The sequence below is a fragment of the Centroberyx gerrardi genome, chromosome 12, assembly GCF_048128805.1.
Source record: "Centroberyx gerrardi isolate f3 chromosome 12, fCenGer3.hap1.cur.20231027, whole genome shotgun sequence".
Taxonomy (NCBI): domain Eukaryota; kingdom Metazoa; phylum Chordata; class Actinopteri; order Beryciformes; family Berycidae; genus Centroberyx; species Centroberyx gerrardi.
Genome location: NC_136008.1, coordinates 16,705,270 through 16,727,014, shown reverse-complemented (window position 1 = coordinate 16,727,014; position 21,745 = coordinate 16,705,270). Strand labels below are relative to the sequence as shown.

The window sequence follows — 21,745 nt, the reverse complement described above, 5'->3', positions numbered from 1 at the left end:
TGTATCTGGGTTGTTGTTCCAAACTATCCAAAAGTGTTAATTTAGCTCTGATAGGTGTGGATGTATGTGAGTACAACATCTCATTTCCCAGGTTAGTGCTAACCTAAGGAACCTGCAGCAGCCAGTCCTGATAGCAGGTCAATTCCAACTGTCCAGTCAATAAACAACATAAGATATGAGATATGAGGAGAAGAGCTTTATGAATAAACAGAACCCTAGCTGATCTCTTCTCACAGAGAGGAACAGCTAACTGTTTGATATAAAACACATGACAGTGATGAGTAATGTAGGCGTCTCCAGTTTAGAAGAGGTAAACAACATCTAGGGGCTTACAAATAGGGACTGCTGCTTATCTATGGCTTACATCACCATAGTCTTAAACAAAGACCTTGAGTTTCAGTGCTAAGTATTACATAGCACAAACATTATTTGTCTCTTTTGTATAACTTTACTCCCAAATACATGTTTCCTACAAGTTTTTCAGGCTGTGATGTTTTACATCCATATATCTCTCCAGTAAGGGGATTGCTTTTGGATTGTGAGTTTTAAATCAGGTTTAATTGCAATGTGTATTGTCCACATTAGCAGGTCTATAATATGTAACCTCAGCATTCTGTTGTATGTAGATATTCTATAAGGCAAGAGCAGCTAAGTCTGCCCTGCGCTGGAGGATACAGTGCTAGTACTGCTGAGGCAGCAGGATGATGGGGCTTAGAGCTAAAGGCTCCATGTACTTTACTGTAGCTCGAGTCTGGATAGGATAACTCCCTAAAGCTTCCTCCCTCAGTGTTGCTGCTCCACAATCTGAAGAGATTGTGGAGCAGACTAATACTGCTTTAAGAGCAAGTCTTTGAATTCTTGTGGCTGGTGTGCAATGCTTCATGCAGCAATGGAATGTTTCTACCGCAGGTCAGCGTGGTCCCAAGGTCAGGTCAACTCAACATTTATATTGGGTTTCTATTGGGTTAAAATATAAAAATAAAAGTAATCTGGGAACCATACTGTATTGTTTGCAAGTACAGCAGTGTGCTCTTTCGTTATTTGCAATGGCGCAATGTCTAAGCTGTTTCTGACAAGCTTGAGTGGTCCATTTAATGAGCTTTAATGATCTCCTGCTAGGATGTAATACTGTATGCCTGGAATCCAGTGGTGTGATTATTTCAAGACCAAACCCAGATAGAGATTCTGTGTGGCAATTTTGTGTCACACGCAAGTGTGTGTATGTGTGCTCACATAGGCATGAGTGAGTGAGGTCATCAGAATATATTATATATACATTTTCAAGAGTGACTAGATGTCTGTTTGCTTAACATGACTTTTGTGTCCTCAGGTCTTAAATGATTGGATCACCTCGAATCTCGAATGACCATGCCCATACTCTGCTGCTGCTGTGTATTTTCTCTGCATTCCTGATGCTACATCTTCAGTAATGTACCCTGGTACCAGAAGAGATGATAACTTTGAGACCAGAGGGTCCACCGGATCCACCGGGACAGCAGTGAGCATGGGAGCCATGGGGGCTATAGGAGCCACACAGGATGGGCCGAGGGGATGGCGAACATCCATTCCCAGTCAACCAAAATCTATCGTGGTAATCCAGTCCACACCTCCTGGGGGGAATATTCAGTATGAGAGCCACCTGATAAACGTAAGGGAATGAGATTGTTTTTAGAGGAATGTTTATTTCCTTTTGTTGAGTATATATTTGTTGAATGCCTATTCTGATTATATTGTTTGATTGTTTGTTTAGTGGTTGCATTGATAAATGTTTTGAGAGCGGTAGTCTCTCATCATATCCTTCAACATTCAAATTTGTTAAATCTCACTGTTTTTGCTACTACTGCCTATGTAGTCTGCCAAGGATGTGAGGCACTGAGACAGGGTAACAGTAACACACAAACCAAAATTTCACAAGTGTCCTTTTGCAAGCAAGTTCCACTGAAAACCACGTTGCTTTTTCTGAATGGAAGTGTAGTCATTTACTGTAAAGACAATGACACTGACCAGTTTCCCACTGAAGCTTTTAACATTGTTTGGATAGATAGTGAGAACGACATTCCTCTGTGTTTTTCATTTTCCAGACTGATACAGAGCCCTCCCTTCCTCTTCCTGACATCATGCCAAGTGATTCCTCCCAGCTTGCAACAGCCATACGGCGTCACAAGAGCACCACAGATATTCCTTACAGTCCTTACCGGGGGAATACCTGGTTGCTTCCACCCGCCAACCAAGGTCCCACAGATACAGAGCTAGCCTTTTTCCGCCGCTGCTCTCTGATAGAGACCAATAGGGTTTCACGCTACACCCGCCATGCCCTCAGTGTGCCTAACATGGGCAACACCAGCCCTCTTCAGGGCATTAACACTAGTTCTCTTCATAGCGCCCCATTGTCGCCTGCACACAGCACCCTGTCCAGCCCTGGTAGAGAGATGGAGAGGCTGGCCAAGGCCCGTAGTAAGCTCCTGGAGAGTGAGTGTGCCCAAACACCCACCATTCCTCCAGAAGTCCGGGAGCAACTCCGCTATGTCTCCAAAGACGGAAAGTGCCGTGTCAACCTGTGTCACATTTCTGAGAGGGGCCGCTTTCTGTCCGACATCTTCACCTCCTTTGTGGACCTCCAGTACCGCTGGTTTCTCTTTGTGTTCATGATGTGCTACATCTCCACCTGGTTCTTGTTTGCAGGTCTCTACTTCATGAATGCCTACCTCCGAGGCGACCTGGGACTAGAGCAAGCCCTCAACAGCACTGAGGACCGTCTCCTAGACCAGAGGCCCTGCTACTTGGGCATAGATGGCTTCATCTCAGCTCTGCTCTTCTCTGTGGAGACGCAGCGCACTATTGGTTATGGCTCACGCACTGTCTCCCCTACCTGCTATGAGGGTGTGCTGCTGGTCATGATGCAGTGCATTGTGGGATCCATGATTGATGCCCTCATGGTGGGTTGCATGTTTGTCAAAATATCCCGGCCTAAAAAGCGGGCTGAGACACTGCTCTTCAGCCGCAGCTGTGTTATTGCCAACCGTGACGACCAGCTATGTTTGATGTTCCGCCTGGGGGACCTGAGAGAGAGCCACATGGTGGACGCTAAGGTCCGCGCCAAGTTAATCAAGTCCCGCCAAACAGTGGAGGGCGAGTTCCTGCCACTTGAGCAGTCAGAGATTGACCTAGGCTATGAAAGTGGCTCAGACCGCCTCTTCCTGGTGGAGCCTCAAGTCATTCAGCACACCATTGACTCCAACAGTCCATTCTGGGAGCTGGGCCCTGAACAGCTGAGACGACAACAGTTTGAGATCATCGTCATCTTGGAAGGAATTGTTGAGGCCACTGGTGAGTTGTCAGAATCTGTATGTATGTATGTATGTATCTATCTATCTATCTATCTATCTATCTATGTGGTTCTTTATCAAAAAAAATTAGAAATATATTTAGAAAATGTTATTTTTACAGTCAAAGACAGGAATGATTGTACAGACAGTAGACAACAAAGCAAGGTTTGCAAGATTTCCTTGGCAAGCAAAATAGTCTACTGAACCAGGAAGAAGGTACAGTTTGTTTTTTTGAACGGACAGGAAATTAAAAGCTCTCCCTCCAGCTGATAAGACTTATCTCTGTATCCTGTTTTGGCTGTTCCTAACGGTCAGCAGATAAGCAGCTATTATGCCAGCTCAGCCATGATTCAGAAGATGAGTAACAGGTGTCTGTGAAGATTCAAGCACAGGTAATTGTGGATAGGGACATCATGTGGCAGACGATATAAAAATCCACCTAAACAAAACAGTGATTCACCTAAACAAAACAGTGATTCATGTTACATCTTTGACAGAGTAAACATCAAAGCAATATTCCACTTAGTTTTAACATGGGGGTATGGCACAGGATGCAGCTGGATGAGTTTGCAGCGTTCGGATTTTCACTTCCCATTCATTTGAATGAGCCTGAAAACTGACATTTAACACATTCATGAACAGATTCGACAACAGATCCTGCTTTTAAGACAATAAAGCAGTCCTGGGTCCTTCATCATTTTGCAATTCTATTCTTGGTTTACACTAAAATTAGTATTTAAAAATGAAAGTAGATGCGGTCTCCCAAACAGGAGAGGATCTCTCCTAAATGGTATCCCTCCGCTATGTTCTCTTCTATCAATAAAAATTCTATTTGGCAAAATTATGTTCTAAAACGTTGGACCAAACATCAATTGAAAATCACAGTAGCGGGATCTGTTGTTGAATCTGTTCACGAACGTGTTAAATGTCATGTCATGTTTTCAGGCTATTTTCATGGCCTCATTCAAATGAATGGGAAGTAAAAATCAGAACGCTACAAACTCGTCCAGCTGCATCGGATCTTGGTGAGTAGTTTATATTCTGCTTTTCATGGTTTTCAAGTGCCAAATAACCCCCATGTTAAAACTAAGTGGAATATCACTACCATCTGATGATATATATTTTTTGCTTTATACTCAGGCATGATGTGTCAAGCCAAAACGTCCTATATTGAGACGGAGATTGAGTGGGGGGCACGCTTTGAGCCCTGCATGACCCTGGAAAAGGGCTCTTTCCGCGTGGACCTGCGTCGCTTCCACACCACCTACCAGGTGTCGCTGCCTAACTGCAGCGCCAGCCAGGCTCACCAGTTACTGGCAGACTGTAAGCTCCATGACCCCAGAGGCAGCAGAGACTGGGGGACCTGGGGGGAGGGAACAGCAGAGGAGGATAAAGACAAGCAACCATCTCATGGAGGATTCATCATTAGTAACATCCTGGAGGTGAATGAGTATGAAGGGAGCCAAAAACAAGGCTCTCCGTAACAACGGTTGACACTGGGCTTTCTTTGTAAGGTTAAAATGTAATCTATTCAAAGTATCTTATAGAGTCAATCTTGAATTAATGACATGGAAGTTATGGATATAATCATCAAAGGCGCTGCCTGTAAGCCAAAATGGAATATCTGTGCATTGGTCTTTGTGGAATTAGGTCATGTAAATGTGCAGACAGTGGGATCCAACCTCATCCCACTTAATTGACTTATCATGTTTATACATGAGGACTCATATCCAGCTTCACATGCATCCCCTCACACACACACACACACACACACACCTACACCTACCTACACACACAGGGAACAGCCTTTTTTTTTTTTCAAAGATGTGCATGTTGCAATGTGTTTAACATTGAACTATAGAAAAAAATACTCAAAATCAGCCAAAATTGGAAACAATGCAGTATATTTATACAAATTCTTAATTATCTAACCAGTATTATCTTGGCAAGTCACAAAGCATTGCAAAAGTGTTGTGTACAAGCTTGTTTATTCAAGATTATTTGACACATCAAGTCTAAAACAAGATATGTTGATCCAGAAAAGCCTACTAAATGACAGGTCCCTTGTGTAGGCTGAACATTCATTTATTTTCTGCCACATGCATGTTATTCATCTTAACTGCCATACATCTTAACTCAAAAAAGTAATGCTACTGTACAAGTTAACACACTAGTTTCTTGTGAGACAGGCCTGAGGCTCCCTCTAGTGGAGGTAATGTGCATCAAGAATCAAAGTACACTTTGTTGCATACATGTGAGGACTGCTGGGATAACTTCACACAATGATGTGACCATGAAGACCAAAAGCTCTTCAATCATCATTCATTTCAGATTTATGTGACTGGAATACTGTGTGAACAAGTATGGTTTATGCACTGCTCTGCTTTTGTGTATAGTTACCCATGTGGAAAATATCTATATTCCACTTTTCCTTTATTTTTGTGACAGATCTGTAACAATTTTGCCAGGCCTGTGAACTACAGCCAGTGAGCGGTCCAGTGTGTAAAGCACAAGTGGAAAGTGAATGGGTGCTGGGGTGCCTGGCACCAATACCTGACAATGTAGAGAATCCCATGAGATTAAGTAAGAACATTAAGAATTCCTCAGAAGATAAATACTGATATTAAGAACAATGCTGGACTGCTTTCAGTCGTAATTCACTCTTACATAACCTCTAAATCTTTATTATTCCCATTTCAACCTCTCAGATGATTACAATTTTGATGAAATTTAGGGGGATGATGCGTCTTGTTAGCTGATTGGTCCAAGGGATGCCTGCATCATTCGTGGGGGACGAGATGTTGCTGTGATTTTAATGCACTTACATGACCTTGTGAAGTGGTAAATAAATCCAATTAACCTGCTAAACGCTCATGTTTGTTTTCTGACATGTCACTGAGAATCAGCTTAATCAAATAGCCTAATAGCTGTGAATTTAAATAAACTGCAGTCTCAGTCTCAATTATTTTATGCCTTTGAGATGTTTGGGGTAGACAGAGGCCTCAGTGCTTGGTTGCAAGGTGTGAGGCATGGTTCAGATGTGTGAGGTGTACAGGTAGGTGCTGCTGATGCTCCAGTCGGGGGGGAAGTCCTGGACCGCGTGGCTCTTCACGTGCCTCTGCATGGCGACCAGGCTGCTGCAGGACTCCAGGCAGACCGTGCACCGGTAGGGCGACGCCCCGCCGTGAGTCCGCAGGTGCTTGATCATGGCTGAGTAGTCCCGCGAGCGCTGACCACACAGGCGACACTCAAAAGGCTTTTCCCCTTGGAGGAGAGGGAAGGGGCAGCAGGAGACAAGGGAGGGAGAAGAGAGGCTCTCATACATGTTGGATGGAAGTAAGACTATAGGCATGGAAATGGTTATATTCCCTTGCTTCTGGCAATGTCCTAGCATTTGCAAATTTTGGTCACTGATCTCTTAAGAGTTGAATAGCATTCTGTCAAAGCTTGAAAGAATACATGTGTATTCCTGCTCAGTCTCCTAGAAAGGAATCTATCCATGAGTCCCTCTAATCTCATGCTTTTTCGAACTTGTTTTGGCTAAGAAGTGCATTCTTTGTAACTGGACATTTAGATATGTAGAGTTCAGGGCAGCGAAAGGATTTTTACTAGATGGTATTACTCTGTATTACTGTTTATTGTGTATGTGGGGCGCTGTGTAAATCATAGGAAATGACCACAATCTACCTATTTATCTATCTATCTATCTTTCTTTCTTTTTACTATTTGTTTTTGTTTTGTATGAAATTACAAATTATGGAACATTGGAATTCTATTGTTGATTGGTACTTGAATCTATGTATTCTGTGCCCAAAGGTTCCTCAATACAAAATAATAATAAAAAGGCTATTGGGCATCATGGTGGGGAGGTATAGTCTTAGATGCTAGTATGTGCACTCATTCAAACACACTACTACTCACAGATACATAGTTGCAAATACTGCCCTATGTCAAAGGTCAAAGGTCATGACTGGGGATTACATTTAATATCACAAAAAGTTAGACCCATAAATGCTATTTCACTATTATGATATACAGTTTACTTCCCTATCAACAATACCGTTGCTTTTTTAGGGCGGCATAGACAGTTTACCTACCAGTGTGAACTCGATGGTGTGTGTCCAGCTGATGTTTCAGACTAAACCTCTTGGGGCAGTGTTGGCATTGGTAGGGCTTTTCCACACTGTGTTCTTGTCGATGGGATCGTAGCATATGCTGCACCCCATCTCCTCTTCCACAAAACCTGCACCCAATGCAGGCCTCACCTGAGCAGAGAACAAGAGAGAGGAAACAGGTGGGGGTGTTAATGTTGTGCTGACAGAATGAGGTTCAATCCCTGCAACAGCCAAGTGCGTCCACCAACAGACATGTCCTGTCCTTGCTGCACCCCTACCTGCTCACTCATTGCATGTTGCTCTGGATACATAAAATGTCAAATGTTACGTAATTTAAGACATTGTGGATAAATATGTATGCTGCTTTTGAACATAAACGTGAGTGCGTGCGCTCAGGGTTGCGTATGCAAACTTGAAAGAGAGGCATAACCGTTGGAAAATCAATGCACACCTGGTTTAAATATCTGGTATCAGATTAAGAGTGCATTTCCATTTTCCTTCACATATAGAAAACCCTGAGATCTACAGGCCACTGAGATGACCTGCTACTTGCAGGAGAGATTGCGACACAGTAAGTCAAAGCCTGATACAATACCAGGTTGTGGTCACACATAGGATTATATTCAATCAGCTGTTTGTATAAACGTGATACCCAAATTCAGAGGAGCTACCACTTATTGCATGAACTTTACAACCATATATTGGTGGAATACAGTATATTGAAGTCACCATTCAGAGGTGCAAGTCTATTTCTGGTGAGCATCCTGTTGCAAGCCTATTTTCCTGTTACTCTGAACTGGTACTCCCCCCCCCCCCCCCCCTCCCCCCACTCCCCGAATGTATGTGATAGTGATTCTTTTGAAATTACAAAGGTGCAATTTTGAGGTTTAGGTAGCAACTCTGTAGCCTTTCAGCACCTCACATTTTTTTTTTGGTTCACTCAAGTGAAAACTTGGGCCCCATAGTATAGACAGGATGCTGAAGTATAAGGGGGTGGATGTAGTAGGGGAAATTGAGAGACTAAACCACAACAATAGAACAGTCACCACTCTAAACACATCTTACTAAGGCCTGTTGTCATTAGCATGTTTCCTGTCCAATATTTCTCTCCTTCTCTCACTTCATTAGACCTAACATCTGACCTTGGTAACGCTTTAATTTTCAGTGGCCTTTTTCCAGCACATTAACCTTTATGTTAACCTTTACAAAAGTATTGTAAGTGCACCAAAATATTGTTAGTACTTCATGAAAATCTACCAAACACATAATGTTCTTACAAGGGCGTAACAACACAGTTTTTACAAAGTGTACAAATGTATTGTGTTGAAATAAATACTAGCAGTCCTAGCAGCTGACAAAAATACTAGAGTCCTAGCAGCTGACAAGGTATTTGTGAGTAATTTTGTGGGAAACCAGCTGGCTACTGCAGAAAACTGAATCATGATGTAAACATACCAGTAGACCTCAGGGAACAAAACGACATAGAAACACTCGGTAAAATGTATTTCCTGCTGGAAAAAATCAAATGTATCACTATGTATATAATAGTCTTATCACCGTAGCGTACACAACATAATAGTAGGTGCTTGAACTCTTTTTTTGCAAGTACTTATTGCAATACATTACATTTATGCACTTTTTGTCCACATTGTGTTACAGTGTTTTAAGTAGATAATGTATTAGAGAGATTTTCAATAACTACTTGAGTATTATTGTATACTTACAAAACTTCCTAACTTTATCCCTTCATAACTGTGTACTTAAATAACTTTATAAGTTAATACACTGGTTAATGCACTGCAATAAGGCAATTGTAAAGCAAAGTGTTACTCTAACCTCCAGAAGCATGAACATAATGTTCCATTGAGTACAGACAATTAAACATCAGATAAGAAATGTTTATCAGTTTGACTGTACACTGTGAACCCCGTCAGATGTGTGCACGCACGCACACACACACACACACACACACACACACACATACACAGTAAAATCCCCAAAAGTACTAATTTATACCATATATACATTTTTTTTCTTTTTGCATAGGACAAACCACTGTTGCATTGCAGAACATACTGTACTGTTTGCTGTATCTAGTAACCACAGTACTGCTCCTGCTGCACCATGCTCTCAAAACCACAACTCTCTTTATCACTTTCCATTACGTAGCTGGAACCTGCAGAGGTTAGAGGTCATGCTTCACAAGAAATCTTACTATCACTCGAAATTAACAGGTCCTGCATGGGCTAAACGTTGTTATTGACTTTTTCCGACATAGATTTTTTTCCCTCAGTTCATCTTGTTGTGCAGTATGTCCAATGCATTGTGACCAATTAAACACAGTGAGCTCTGTTTTCTGTTCAGGTTTGACATAATCAAATTGTTACCTGATGATGTTGAGGTTGACTCCTGCAATGGATTACCAAGGAGACTTGCACTGCAGTGCTGGCAGTCTTTAACTCTCTCTGCTCGGGCTTTATACGCCTCAGGGTATCTGTGGCAAAGAGATTTTCTGAGGCAAGTGTTGTGACAAAGGGACAAATTATACCTAAAACAAAAATGTAGGAGCTGCTTTTATTCAGCTTGCAAAGAGGTGCATCAATGAAGAAACGCAGAGAGAGGAGAAGTTGTGTTTTTTTGTGTTTTAGGGTTAGGGTTAGGTTTACTATCAGATGCAACATACTCAAGTCAGTTTGCAGTCCATATCACGGCATCATAGATTACATCCTTAAACACCCTTTCCTTCCTCTCCATCCTCAGCCACAAGATGTTTATAACATTCGCTCAGCATAAAAGCTCATTTAACTTTCACATAATGTTGGAGAGGAAGGAACAGGATATCGAAGTGACACTTATGAATTAATATTTATTTTCCACACTGACACATGAACTTTGTAAACCCTTTCATATGTGTTGCACAGACCTGCCAGTCTAAACAGTGAAACAGGCTATATCAGTGGGTGGAAAACCTTGAAGTGTGCAAGAGAGGGGAGAAACTTAGGGGGCTCCCCTTTATATACTGTTAGTTATACTGCGTGGTAGACTGTACAATATTTGCCTAGACTTGAAAAAAGGAGGCATATGCATAATCATAACTACCATTACAGTGTTGTTGTAATTGTAAGCTACTCACATGAAGTCATTTAAGTCAACTTTAAAGGAGAGTGGGCCACTGTACATAAGTATTTTCTTCGTGTTGTGTACAGGACAATTATGGTAAAAAGAGAATTCAACATAGAGGAACATGACCGTTATGCATGGGCGTCTAGTCACTGTCAATCTAGTCACTGTACTTGAATGCAAGACAGACACTGAATCATTGTGATACTTCCAAAATTTACAGTGCTAAAACTTTCATTTGGAATTTTTGGAAAATGAAATCTACAAGGTGCCCTCTTGTGCTGTGTTTAATTAAAAAAACAGTTTAAAAAAAAAAACAACAAAAAAAAACCTAACAATGATGATGATGTGTAAAAGAGAGTCTTTGAATGTCTAGGACTGGCAGGGAAGGGTTAACAGGGGAAACTCTTCTCGCTGGAAAGCGCAGGAGGCTCAGTCACGCACATCTACCCAAACACCAGTGAGTCAGGTACTGGGTAGCTGTCGCAAGGGAACAACTGAGCAAATTAGGGGATTCTGACTTACTTTGTGAAAGGTAAATAGGGAGACAATGATTGAAAGTAAAAACTGAAATTTCCAGAATGATGTCAGAGTGTTGATTTACCTTGGTTCACTGGTTTGAATGGTCCCAATGAATGCTTTATGGCTGGGATTTTTTCTTTTTAGCAGGCCTTGCTTCACTATGTCCACCATCCCTGGAGATCCAGCGTAAAGGTTTTGCGTATAAGGGTGATGGACGCCGGAGTAGCCCATTACAGAGCTGTGAACTTGGGAGGGAAAAGAGGAGGCTAGCAGGGGGAACATGTGTGGAGTAGAGAAGGGGAACGGGTATGCTACTGCTTGTGGAGAGGGTTGGAGGGGGTGAGCTGCGATTAAGGTTGAGTAGTTCTCTGCCATCCGCTTCAGGGCGTTCACAGGGTGCCACATGTTCTTAGGGAAAGCCCAAGGAGAAGAGAAAGAAGAATGGCTGGTGGCAGGCCGGGTAATAACACTGTCTCTGTTGTAGGGTGTCGCTGACATGGATGACATTCTCGGTTTCTTTCTTGGCGACGGCGGGCTGGTGGGGCCCTCGACAGGATCAGAGGGAAGAAGATTTTGCGTGACAAGGCTGTTGTCCGCCTCCTCCGCTGGAGAGGAATTGCCTTGGAGCTTCACCTCTGTTACTGGACTTCCTCTGTGCTTCTGATCCATCCCATCTGTGGCCTCTCTTGTTTCTTTTAGCTCTGTAATATCTCTTGTTTCCTCCTCTTCTTTCGCTCTGTAGTCTAGGGTGTCCAGCTGCTTCCGACATTGGTCCTCCAGAGGCTGCATCTCCAACAGCTGTGCGGCCCTCAGCAGCAGGCGCAGGTCATCCACAGGCACCTCCAGGGTCTGGGTGTAGGTGAAGTCCAAAACCTGCTGGAAGGTGTGGGGGGAGAAAAGCTCCAGAGTGCAGTGGACCGGGCTGTCTGCGTCTCCCTGGGCGAGCTGCTGTGCCAGTCTCCTGCTAGCACAGGCCAGCACTAGCCGATGGGCCCTGAAAGTCTCACTCTCTACTGAGATGATGGCGTCACAGAGTGAGCCTGAGCGACGTAGAGCGTCTGCATGCTGCAGGAAGTGGAAGTATTGGGTGTTGTTTATACGGATCATTTCTGAGGTCTACAGCGAAGTTAACGAAGGCCTGGGGACAGGAGATCAAAAGAACAACAGAAAACGTTCAGGATGGATCACATCAGATTATGCTCCATGTATGGTATGATCTTGCAAAAACTGACAATGATAGAAATGCTGAATTGTAAATAGGAAAATCACTTGGTGGATTGGTTTTTGATGAACAGATAACGTGTCCCTCTGTGGTTCTTTTTTCCATCCTTGCCAGACAATATGTTTTCAAGCAGCTGTGGTGAGAGTTGAGGGGGCAGGAGGTACGAAGGTGATTATATTATGTCGATGTAGGGGTGAGTTGGTATCGTATCTCCAACAGTGATTTTGATTTCCAACTAGATTACAAAATAGCTTTAGCAACACATTTTAAAGCAACTATAGATTTTTGTTTCGAGGCTATTTACCCCCCCATGCATTCCCCTACATTGTACAGCAGCTCATTCGCTATGTTTTTGCAAGTCTTTAAATTCTGTAAAAATACCGTCATCAATCACGGCTGTCCCAGATATCTTGTCTGAATGTCTGGTTGATGTGTGGAAATGTACTCTGTTTTGTGAAAGCTTTGATATTCAGCACTCATGTACACGCTCTAAAGCCACAAAGCCCTAACAGTATATGAAACCATGACTAATGACTGTACACACGAGTTGCATCAACATGAGTGAAGTTTGTCTGATCGTCAACAACAATAAGACCGTAATTTGGTAAGATAAACATCTGCAAACGCAACAGTGCACAGGGGGTGGAATACATAGTGCTTTTCACTGACATATGTGGAAGTGACATCTGAAATTGAGATTGCAAGGATGAAAACAAAGAGAAACAGTTAGCTGTTGCTGTATGTTGAAACTACAGGATGCATGAGAAGCAGTCATCTTTGCACAGTTTGAAGTCTAATGAACCTTTACGATTGTACAGTGTGTGGTCGGCTGCGCAGCGGCGTTTATCTATTGATTGCAGTATACCATGAGCTATTACTAGAGTTGTTTCTTTTGCACAATTGCAACTCCATTCTGTCCTCTGATGGTGACTGGAAATGGAAAGTAGATGTGCGTAATGACATTTTGCCGTCATTGTTACTGGAATTGTGTGAAAAATGAATGCACTTTTGCATGATCGCTCTCTCTCTCTGTCTCTTTCTCTCTGAAGTTTTTCAAGTTACTATTCATATTATAGAAAATCTTGCACCGAATTAGTAATAATTCAAGATCATATTTGAAAATATGTATTTTAATAATTCAAAGAATTCAGAAAAAAAAATTATTGCATATAACTCAAATGTATTTGTCAGTTTATTGGACAGCCCATAAATGTATGTTATTGTCTTTTTGGGCAATTCAATTCACATTATTTATGAACGCCATGATGACAACATAAAAGTGAACTATGGCCCATAAATCCAAGGCTATGTATTATATGTAAATGGTACAGCAAGTATCTGTGAGAGTGAAAGCGATTGTACAATGGTTATCCTAGTTTATCATTACTGGAACAAGGTAACTCAGATTAACACTTTATTAATTTTTTTTTAATATTTGATAAGAGTCAGGATTCAGGTTTCATACAATTAAATTTATATTTGGAAACAGCTATTGGTCTTTAATTGCCACAAACTAATATTTGCTTATTGATAAAATATGAATAAAAAACTGAAATTTTTATCCGAACAGATTTGGAATGACACGTTGACAGCAAGTTTTCCCCATTGATAATCTCCACAAATGATTGTTTCGGGATGGAAATGATAACAGCGGAGTACACTCTGTAGGCTTTTAGAAAAAATATTAACTCAGTGAAGCCTAGATATCTGAAAATATGTGAATGTGCTAGTTGTTATAGTACATGGAATGCATCACATAATGGGCCTGCTCAAGGTTTCTTCCATATTTTTTCCTAGTAAGGTTTTCTTGGGAGTTTTTCCTGTTTGGTGTTGCCGGGTAGATTATGCTAGGTTAGATAGGTTAGGTTGGCAGCGGCCTGTTATATCTTCCAACATGCTGTTTGTTTGAAGATTGTTGTTATTTTCTTGAGCTTTTGTTTTGTTTCCTTGTGTTTTATTTGGTTTGTACACTGTATTCCACCAGTGTGTTTTGTGATTAGTTAGATTTAGGTAGGCTTGTTCTTTGTAAAGTCCTTTGAGGTGTGCTTTTGTGATAAAGGGCTATATTAATAAACCTGATTTGACTTGACTTGACATAACTTTGTGCATTTGTCAGAAATGTATTTACTGAAGCAACCTAAATTCAACTTTTTAAGCTCCAGTTCAAGTGCCTTATCAACCCTTAGAAACCCGCTTTGAAAGCGGAACTACATACTGTACAGGTGTCATTGTGATTGATTGTGATTTAAAGTATGTAATTTTTACATTGACTACAATTGATTGAACCTTTATTTATTCAGGTAGTCTCATTGAGATCATGATCTATTTTTCAAGAGAGACCAGACACAATCCAATCACACGTTACAGAGTCAGCCTTCAGTGAACATACTGTACATAGACAGATCATCAGAGACAATCACAAACATAATTAAATAAGTCAATTAAGAATTTTAAATCATCTAATGGAATAAGAGAGGTTTAGTTTCAAAGTCCTTTGTAATTTGTTCCATTTATAAGGTACATAGTACTGGATAGCAGTCTTTCCGAATTCAGTATATGCACGCAGAATATCTAAGGTTAGCCAGTCCTGAGATCTGGTCCAGTAGTTAGTGGTTTTAAAAGCAAGGAGAGATGAGATGTACTGGGGAAGTTTTAGGAGAAGAGCCTTATAGATGAAAATAATAGAATGTAATTCTCTTGTTATTGTTAACGGGGTCCTTCCTACTTTCTCATACAACTCACAGCGATGAGTGCGAAATGTGTCTCTGATAATAAAACGCAAGGCACAATGGTAAACTGCATCAAGTTGTTTTAGGGTAGAATGGGCAGCATGTGAGTACGGGATATCTCCATAATCAAATGACTAATGACAGTCGATTGTACAAGAGAGAAAAATATGCTTTATGTTGAAACATAGTTTCTGAGTCAGCTTCAGATAAGTTTTGAAAGACAAACTGCTGTCTAGCCAAATTCCCCGGTATTTATAAGATTGTGCAAGTTCAGTTTTGGTACCATTAAGTGTAGGTGATAGGTGTTAAGTGATAGCAGGAAGAGGAATATGGAGAAATAAGGAGAAAACACACCTTTTCAGCATTTAGAACAAGTTTGAGACTGATGAAAGATGCCTGAAGGACATCAAAAGCGGATTGTAATCTAGTCATGGCTTGGGTATCTTATTACCGTTATCATTATCATTATTATTATTATTAATAGTATTAGTAGTAATAGTACTAGTACAACTACTCCTAGTAGTAATTTTAGTATTAAGTATCAGTTGGAGGGTTAATAGGGCAATATGTTTCTTGGTGAATAAGTAATAAAGCAACTTAAATCAACAGCAATTTGTTTTATGATGAATCAGGGGGATTTTTGCACAAAATTTGAAACCTGTGGCATTTACTTCTGTTATTCTTTAATATGTTAACGATATTTTTTTGATCTCCATGGGAAAATTCTCTTTTCACTTGCTGTCCTTCCAGAGGGATTTCAGAAATTTTGCTGTCATTTGGATGACTATTAGAGAGCCAATATATACAGTCCAGTTTCAACTGGTTCTCACACTACTTGGAAGTATTGTGACTGTTTTCCAATTCATGTTGATGTGATGCTCCTGAGATGTATGCAGTCCTACATTCAAGTCTGCACTGAAGAAATGCATATAGTGCTCTCCTCAGGCTGCAGGGCTATAAATCATTATAATCATCTATTCTATTCCATTCTATTCTATTCTATGTTTCTACTTTAAATCAATAAACATTTTTGACCAAAAAAACTGTCAGTTTGCGAACATTGTCTCAACCCTTACCCTTACCTTACAAAGTTCCTTTCATCTGGAACATGATCTGCCTTGTGAAATTATCAAACTTTCCACTAATGTTGTAACAACTGTGACATGATTACCAGATCTCGCTTCAAGCTGGCTGCAGTCACAGCACTTATCTACATACGCTCAACTGCTTACTGAGGGGAAAACCTTGCAATGTCAGATTTACACATCCTCTGACAGCACATGAACTAACAGTGAGCCTTGCCACAGCTCACATTTAAAGGACTGGAGTTGCAAGTGACAAGCCCGGTCTAAAAGCCACAAGCACACTAGCATCACAAGATCAATAGTGGAGAACTAGCTTGCCTCTACAGCAGGTGACAGAAAATACAAAAAAAAGAGACAGAGCGTGAGCAATGTTGGAGTACATCTGCTTGTGGTTGACAATCTCAAAGGCTTAAGAAGCAGAGGTGCAAGCTGAGTGAATGAGACACTCACCGGTTGATTTGTGAATATCCTCCCTGGAGTGATGAGCTAACTTGCATCATGGCTGTGAAGTGACATTTCTGTCTGGGTACTGTTTTAGGTAAGGGACAGGGTAGTTTCCTCTTCTGTCTTCTCAGTCCCTCCTCTTCAACTCATCTCTCCCTCATTGGCTCATTGATTATGGTGCTGAAAGGCTGGTGTATAGAGATACAATGATGACCTTGGGGAATTTGTCATTTCTCCTGAGTTAAATACTTTTTAGATGATTTTTGATTTTTTTTATTCTTCACTTCACATTCTGAAAAAGCGGTTTCAACATTAGTGTGACAAAATTATAATGGTACATGGTGAGATAAGAAATATCAAGGCATATGTATATTGATATATACTGATCTACTGATTTTATACTGATAAAAATTAAATAGTGCCTTTTCTGAAACAAATACAGATTTTATTTGACCAAACTACCAAACTATGCATATGTGTGTGTGTGTGTGTGTGTGTGTGTGTGTGTGTGTGTGTGTGAGAAAGAGAGAGAGGTGGGGGGCCAGTGGTTAGAGGCATATTTATGTCCATATGCCCTACAGATGCAGTAAACCTGTAAATGATCCACACTACTTCCTCCCCTCCAGCCTCACTTGCTGGTCACTGCATAAATAGGCAGAGGTTCAGTGCTGAGACAAAACCACTTTAAACAAATTGCTCTGTGACAGGAAACGTAGCAGGCGAGAGGCCAGTGGGACCGATATGTAGGGCTAGGCCTCAGATGAAACCTGCACACCTGAAATAGCAGTATCTGCATCACCACTTACACAAATGCTTAGGTCAATATGACAGAATTTGATGGGTGACTACTAGTCCCCTGTTTATGAACTAAACCTTTGGCCACACACACAACATTAACATTGTCTAATACCTTTGTTTGCTTTTAATGTTTAATTAATAATCAAGCAGTATATACTAATATACTACATCTTTTTAAATTAACCTTGATTTAGCATACAAATGGAATAAGTTTTGTTCTACTACTGAATTTAAAGACTCTGCATTATGTAAGTATTCATTTTTACAGCGTTGTTTATCAAATTGTAGTACCCTTTTTAAAATAAAAAAAAATAGATGCTTCCTGTTTCCAGATCATGCATAACTACGATTGTTTGGTTAAAGCAAAGATATGAGTCAATTTATGTAAAAGTTACCTGATTTTCAATGAAACATGAATGAACAGGACACACAAGCTAAATTCCCATTGAGAGGAACCTGAACTAGTGCTAACTAACTAGTCTAACCTTACTCTATGAAGAGATTGAATCACTCCCAGTAATTGTGCAAAGCTATAAGGCTGGCCAAATGATAGTGAAAATAAATAGGTTTTTTAAGACTGAATTCAAAGACATTAATAGAATTTACCACTCTAATTGCAGCAGGGACTCCAAATTAAAGGAGTGCAGTAAGAAAAAGCTCTGCTGCCTGTGGTTTCCGCCGCTGCTATTGTTAATTTAGGTCAGATTTTTATGATATTGAAAAGATCGTAAAATGCAGTTTTAACGTCATTTTTATTTGACTCACATGAGAGAGTATGATAGAATGTAGGCTAATGCCAATAGTTTGATACTAGGACACTGGGAAATCACTCAGTCCCTGAGGAACAGGAAGTTTAGGGGCATCCAGGACTTAGGAAAAGCACACCTCTAACTTCACGAAGTTGGAGTGGTCATTCAGTTTAACGAGTATATAGAGCTGAGTGTCGTCAGCGTAGCAGTGAAAGGTAATGCCAAATTTACAGATGATTTCATAGACAGGAAGCATGTAGATTGAGAATAGCAACGGGCCCAGAACAAAGCCTTGTGGTACACCAAAGTCCCCATTGGTGATTGCAATAGGTATCACCAGGATTATCATTACAATGAAAATAAGTAACGGTCAGATAAGGCTGGCATGTAGGAGGAGAGACAGCAATGCCACAGGCCAGATAAATAAAATATTAGCATGACTATAGTCACAAATCAAGGACCTCAAATGATGCAAAATTACTGTTTGAACTAACGTAGTTTGACGAAGAGGCTTCGTTAAGACGTACAAAAATGTTAGGCTTTAGCCCGGTTTCACATAGACCCATCATGTCAAGACTATGCTCCTTAATCAGGTCATTCATCAGCATTGCTTTAGTTGAGAGTGATGGAATATTAATGAGGCCAATCTTCAGATGCTCACTACTACCAGAGTTACTGGCTAGATTTATAGCAGTATGTGTAGATCCAATTGCAGTCAAGTTACTATGATATTTATTCCATATGATTGGTTTGAACATCACTGACTTGGTGAATATGGGAGCAGTTAACTTGATGGACCGATAGTTTCCAACAAACTAACGATCCTCTTCTTGAATGCTTGTTTGGATATCCCCAGATTTTGACACTTTATATGATACAAAGTGTAACATTTTGTCCACATTTTGTCCAAGTAAACTGAACAATGTGACTGATTGGCCTCAGCAAACATATTCCTCATAGGAAGCACATGTTTCAAAAGGGCTGCTGGTAAGGTGGTATGGCTATTCAAACCTTTTCATAGACTTGTGGAAACAAATTAATGAATAAATGGAATTAAAAGAGATAATCTACTAATTTGAATATCTGATGGTGCCAGTCATAACTTGGTTGGTACTGTAAATGTATTCAAATCATAATCCTTAGATCCATTGTTTAAAATCCAGGTCTTTCAGTTATAAACTTGAAGTTTTGCGCTACTTCAGAGTTGAAGATTTCTCATCTGTGAAATATATAAGGGAAAAATGACACAATGGAATGTTTCATTTTTTGTGTTTTTTGTGCATAATGGGATACAGATATAAACTATATGAAATTTTACACAAAACAAAAAAACAAACAAAAAAATGCTTTTATGTTGCATTTATTAGAGCTCATACACAGACAAACCAAAGAAATCTTAGTCAAATTTAGTGTGTGGCTGAATTTAGATATCATTTAAAGATCATTTAAAGTACACATCTATTAGGAAATACTACTAGATGGACCCATTGTAAGCTACTCTGGTTAAAAGCATCAGCCAAATGCCTAAAATGTCAAATTTTAAATTAGATGCTATCACCTCTGTAGGCTTCTCATAGAACATATAGTGTTAACCACAAGCTGTTTCCTTGCCTTTCCTGTGATCGCAGTCTCAAGAAGGTGATAAACAAGGAGCAAACAATGACTTATTTGTTCTTTACTGACTTTTTTCCAGATGACCTTTACATATTAGCAGTCCATAAGTACCTATATGATGCATTCCTTTTTACCAACTGTATTCAGTATATTACTTTACATGTGTTTGACAATGTATGTACTAAGTTTATGTGAGTATGTGTGTGTGTGAGTGTATAGGTGGTTGCGTGCGTGCGTGCATGCTGACATGCGGGCCTACTATGCATATGCCTTTGTATGTGTCCGTATTTACTTGAGTGTGAAGTGTTGACGTCTGCTCAAACCACTGGACAGTCTGATCTCATCTATTCCTCTGTGAGCAATTAGCATTATACCCACCACTTAAATGTCACCTTCTCTTATATGGGTAGGAGACAGCAGGAGCTGGTGCATAGGGCTTTACCGACCAGTAATATCTAGACTGTCTATTCCCCCACACCACACTCCCCAGCACCTGCTATCCCCTCACTGTCAGTTGAGCGATCACCACCAGAGACAGTCTGCCTGCCCGGCATCAGCGCTGACTCACTGAGGTGTCTAACTGTGAGTGTGTGTAGGTGAGGTAAATGGGTTGCGTGCTTGAAGAGCTGCTGTCCTCACACATTCTGTGATAGTGGGTCTGTAGGCACCCACACATCTTATATGATGTCGATGACGTTAATCTGACATGTTTGTGCCAGCTACCTTGACATACAAATTGGTTTTGAGCTCTGCACTAGCGAGTTTCACATTGTTGTTTTTGTTGAATGAATCAAAGTGTTACTGAACTAAACAAAATGATCACTGAGAATGCAACTGAGGTGATAAAAGCCTGGTTGAATGTGAATCCTGTTACATTACCACAGCAGCGGTGTGTAAGCAGTGAACTTCAGAGGAACCACTACCAAGATGACTGATCTGCACTGGAGGCATCAATGGCAAACTGTCACTGTACAGCCGCAGAGCCTTTTCACAGTAATCTGTGTAAGCAGGACTACCCGTCAGTAGAGGACGACTCAGTGTTGTGGTTTGGAAGAAGTGAACCTGTGCAGGGCTGGGGGCTGGGGCTTGACAGAGACGGAGTTCTCTGTAATTTGTGGGTGAAGGAAGTGTGAAGCCTACATACACTAGTCAAGTAAATTAGAGCTTGGGAACTGTGTCACTGCCTCTTATCAATTGGTTTCAGCCAGGGTCTAATGCTTATTAATCCTACTACAATAAAAAGTTTAGCACTGACTGGATTTAAAGCAATCATTTACTTAAGCATGATAACATTGTATGAAATATAAAGAAAAACAATTTACTTGTAAAAAAAAAAAAAAGTGAATTTCAATTTGGCGTTTGAGGTTCATTGTGCTGATACTGCCACAGCTACATCATTATTTGTGATATCACATTATGCTCAAAGGCACTTAATCCTCAATTACAGAGAATTTGTTATTATGGGTTGGAGGTTGTGATCATGGGAACTTCCAAGAATGTCACCTAACTTGGCAGGTTGTACCACTGATACATTTCCTTTAGTACTAGATGCAATTCTTATCTAAATTCCAAGTTTCAGCCGATGTAGCCTCAATACTTAACTCAATATGGGCATTAATCTCACATGATTTAGGCATTTCATTAGGCAACCACTTTTAATGTTGACTTACATTCGGCACAGAAGTATGCCTTCTAGTGGTAACTTTAGGTTTCTATTTCCAAAGAAATCTAATTGAGGAAATTCAAAGAAATAAATCATTTTTCCTGTGTGGGTGAACCACAAGGTTTCCCCAACTCGGTTGTGGCTTTTACATCATAGGTTGAATTACACAGGTTACATGGTCAGTTTTCAATCTCCAGCGTGTCTGTCATTTTGTTTGGTTGCCTCCATGAACTGAATGATATACTTATATATATATATTTTTTGTGAACTTGTGAACATGTGAACTTGTCAGTCTTCATAGAATGAGGAATAGCCCCATTTGGTGTGGAAATGAAGAGGCACAGATCCAGTGTTTTAT

The 21,745-nt window shown here is 40.5% G+C and overlaps 2 protein-coding genes across 2 annotated transcripts; one reads left to right on the top strand and one right to left on the bottom strand.

The window, feature by feature from the left end:
* The first annotated feature begins 1,429 nt into the window (after positions 1-1,429).
* Positions 1,430-4,810, top strand: kcnj20 (potassium inwardly rectifying channel subfamily J member 20). Its single transcript, XM_071900089.1, has 3 exons — positions 1,430-1,648; positions 2,082-3,327; positions 4,467-4,810. The coding sequence occupies exons 1-3, from the start codon at positions 1,430-1,432 to the stop codon at positions 4,808-4,810; spliced, it is 1,809 nt and encodes a 602-aa protein (XP_071756190.1).
* A 409-nt stretch (positions 4,811-5,219) lies between these two features.
* On the bottom strand, positions 5,220-16,639 carry zbtb32 (zinc finger and BTB domain containing 32). The gene is made up of 5 exons (XM_071900105.2): positions 16,570-16,639; positions 11,166-12,221; positions 9,829-9,935; positions 7,424-7,591; positions 5,220-6,590 (listed from the first exon to the last, which is right to left on the bottom strand). The coding sequence occupies exons 2-5, from the start codon at positions 12,188-12,190 to the stop codon at positions 6,361-6,363; spliced, it is 1,530 nt and encodes a 509-aa protein (XP_071756206.1). The 5' UTR covers positions 12,191-12,221; positions 16,570-16,639; the 3' UTR covers positions 5,220-6,360.
* Between the last annotated feature and the right edge of the window lie 5,106 nt (positions 16,640-21,745).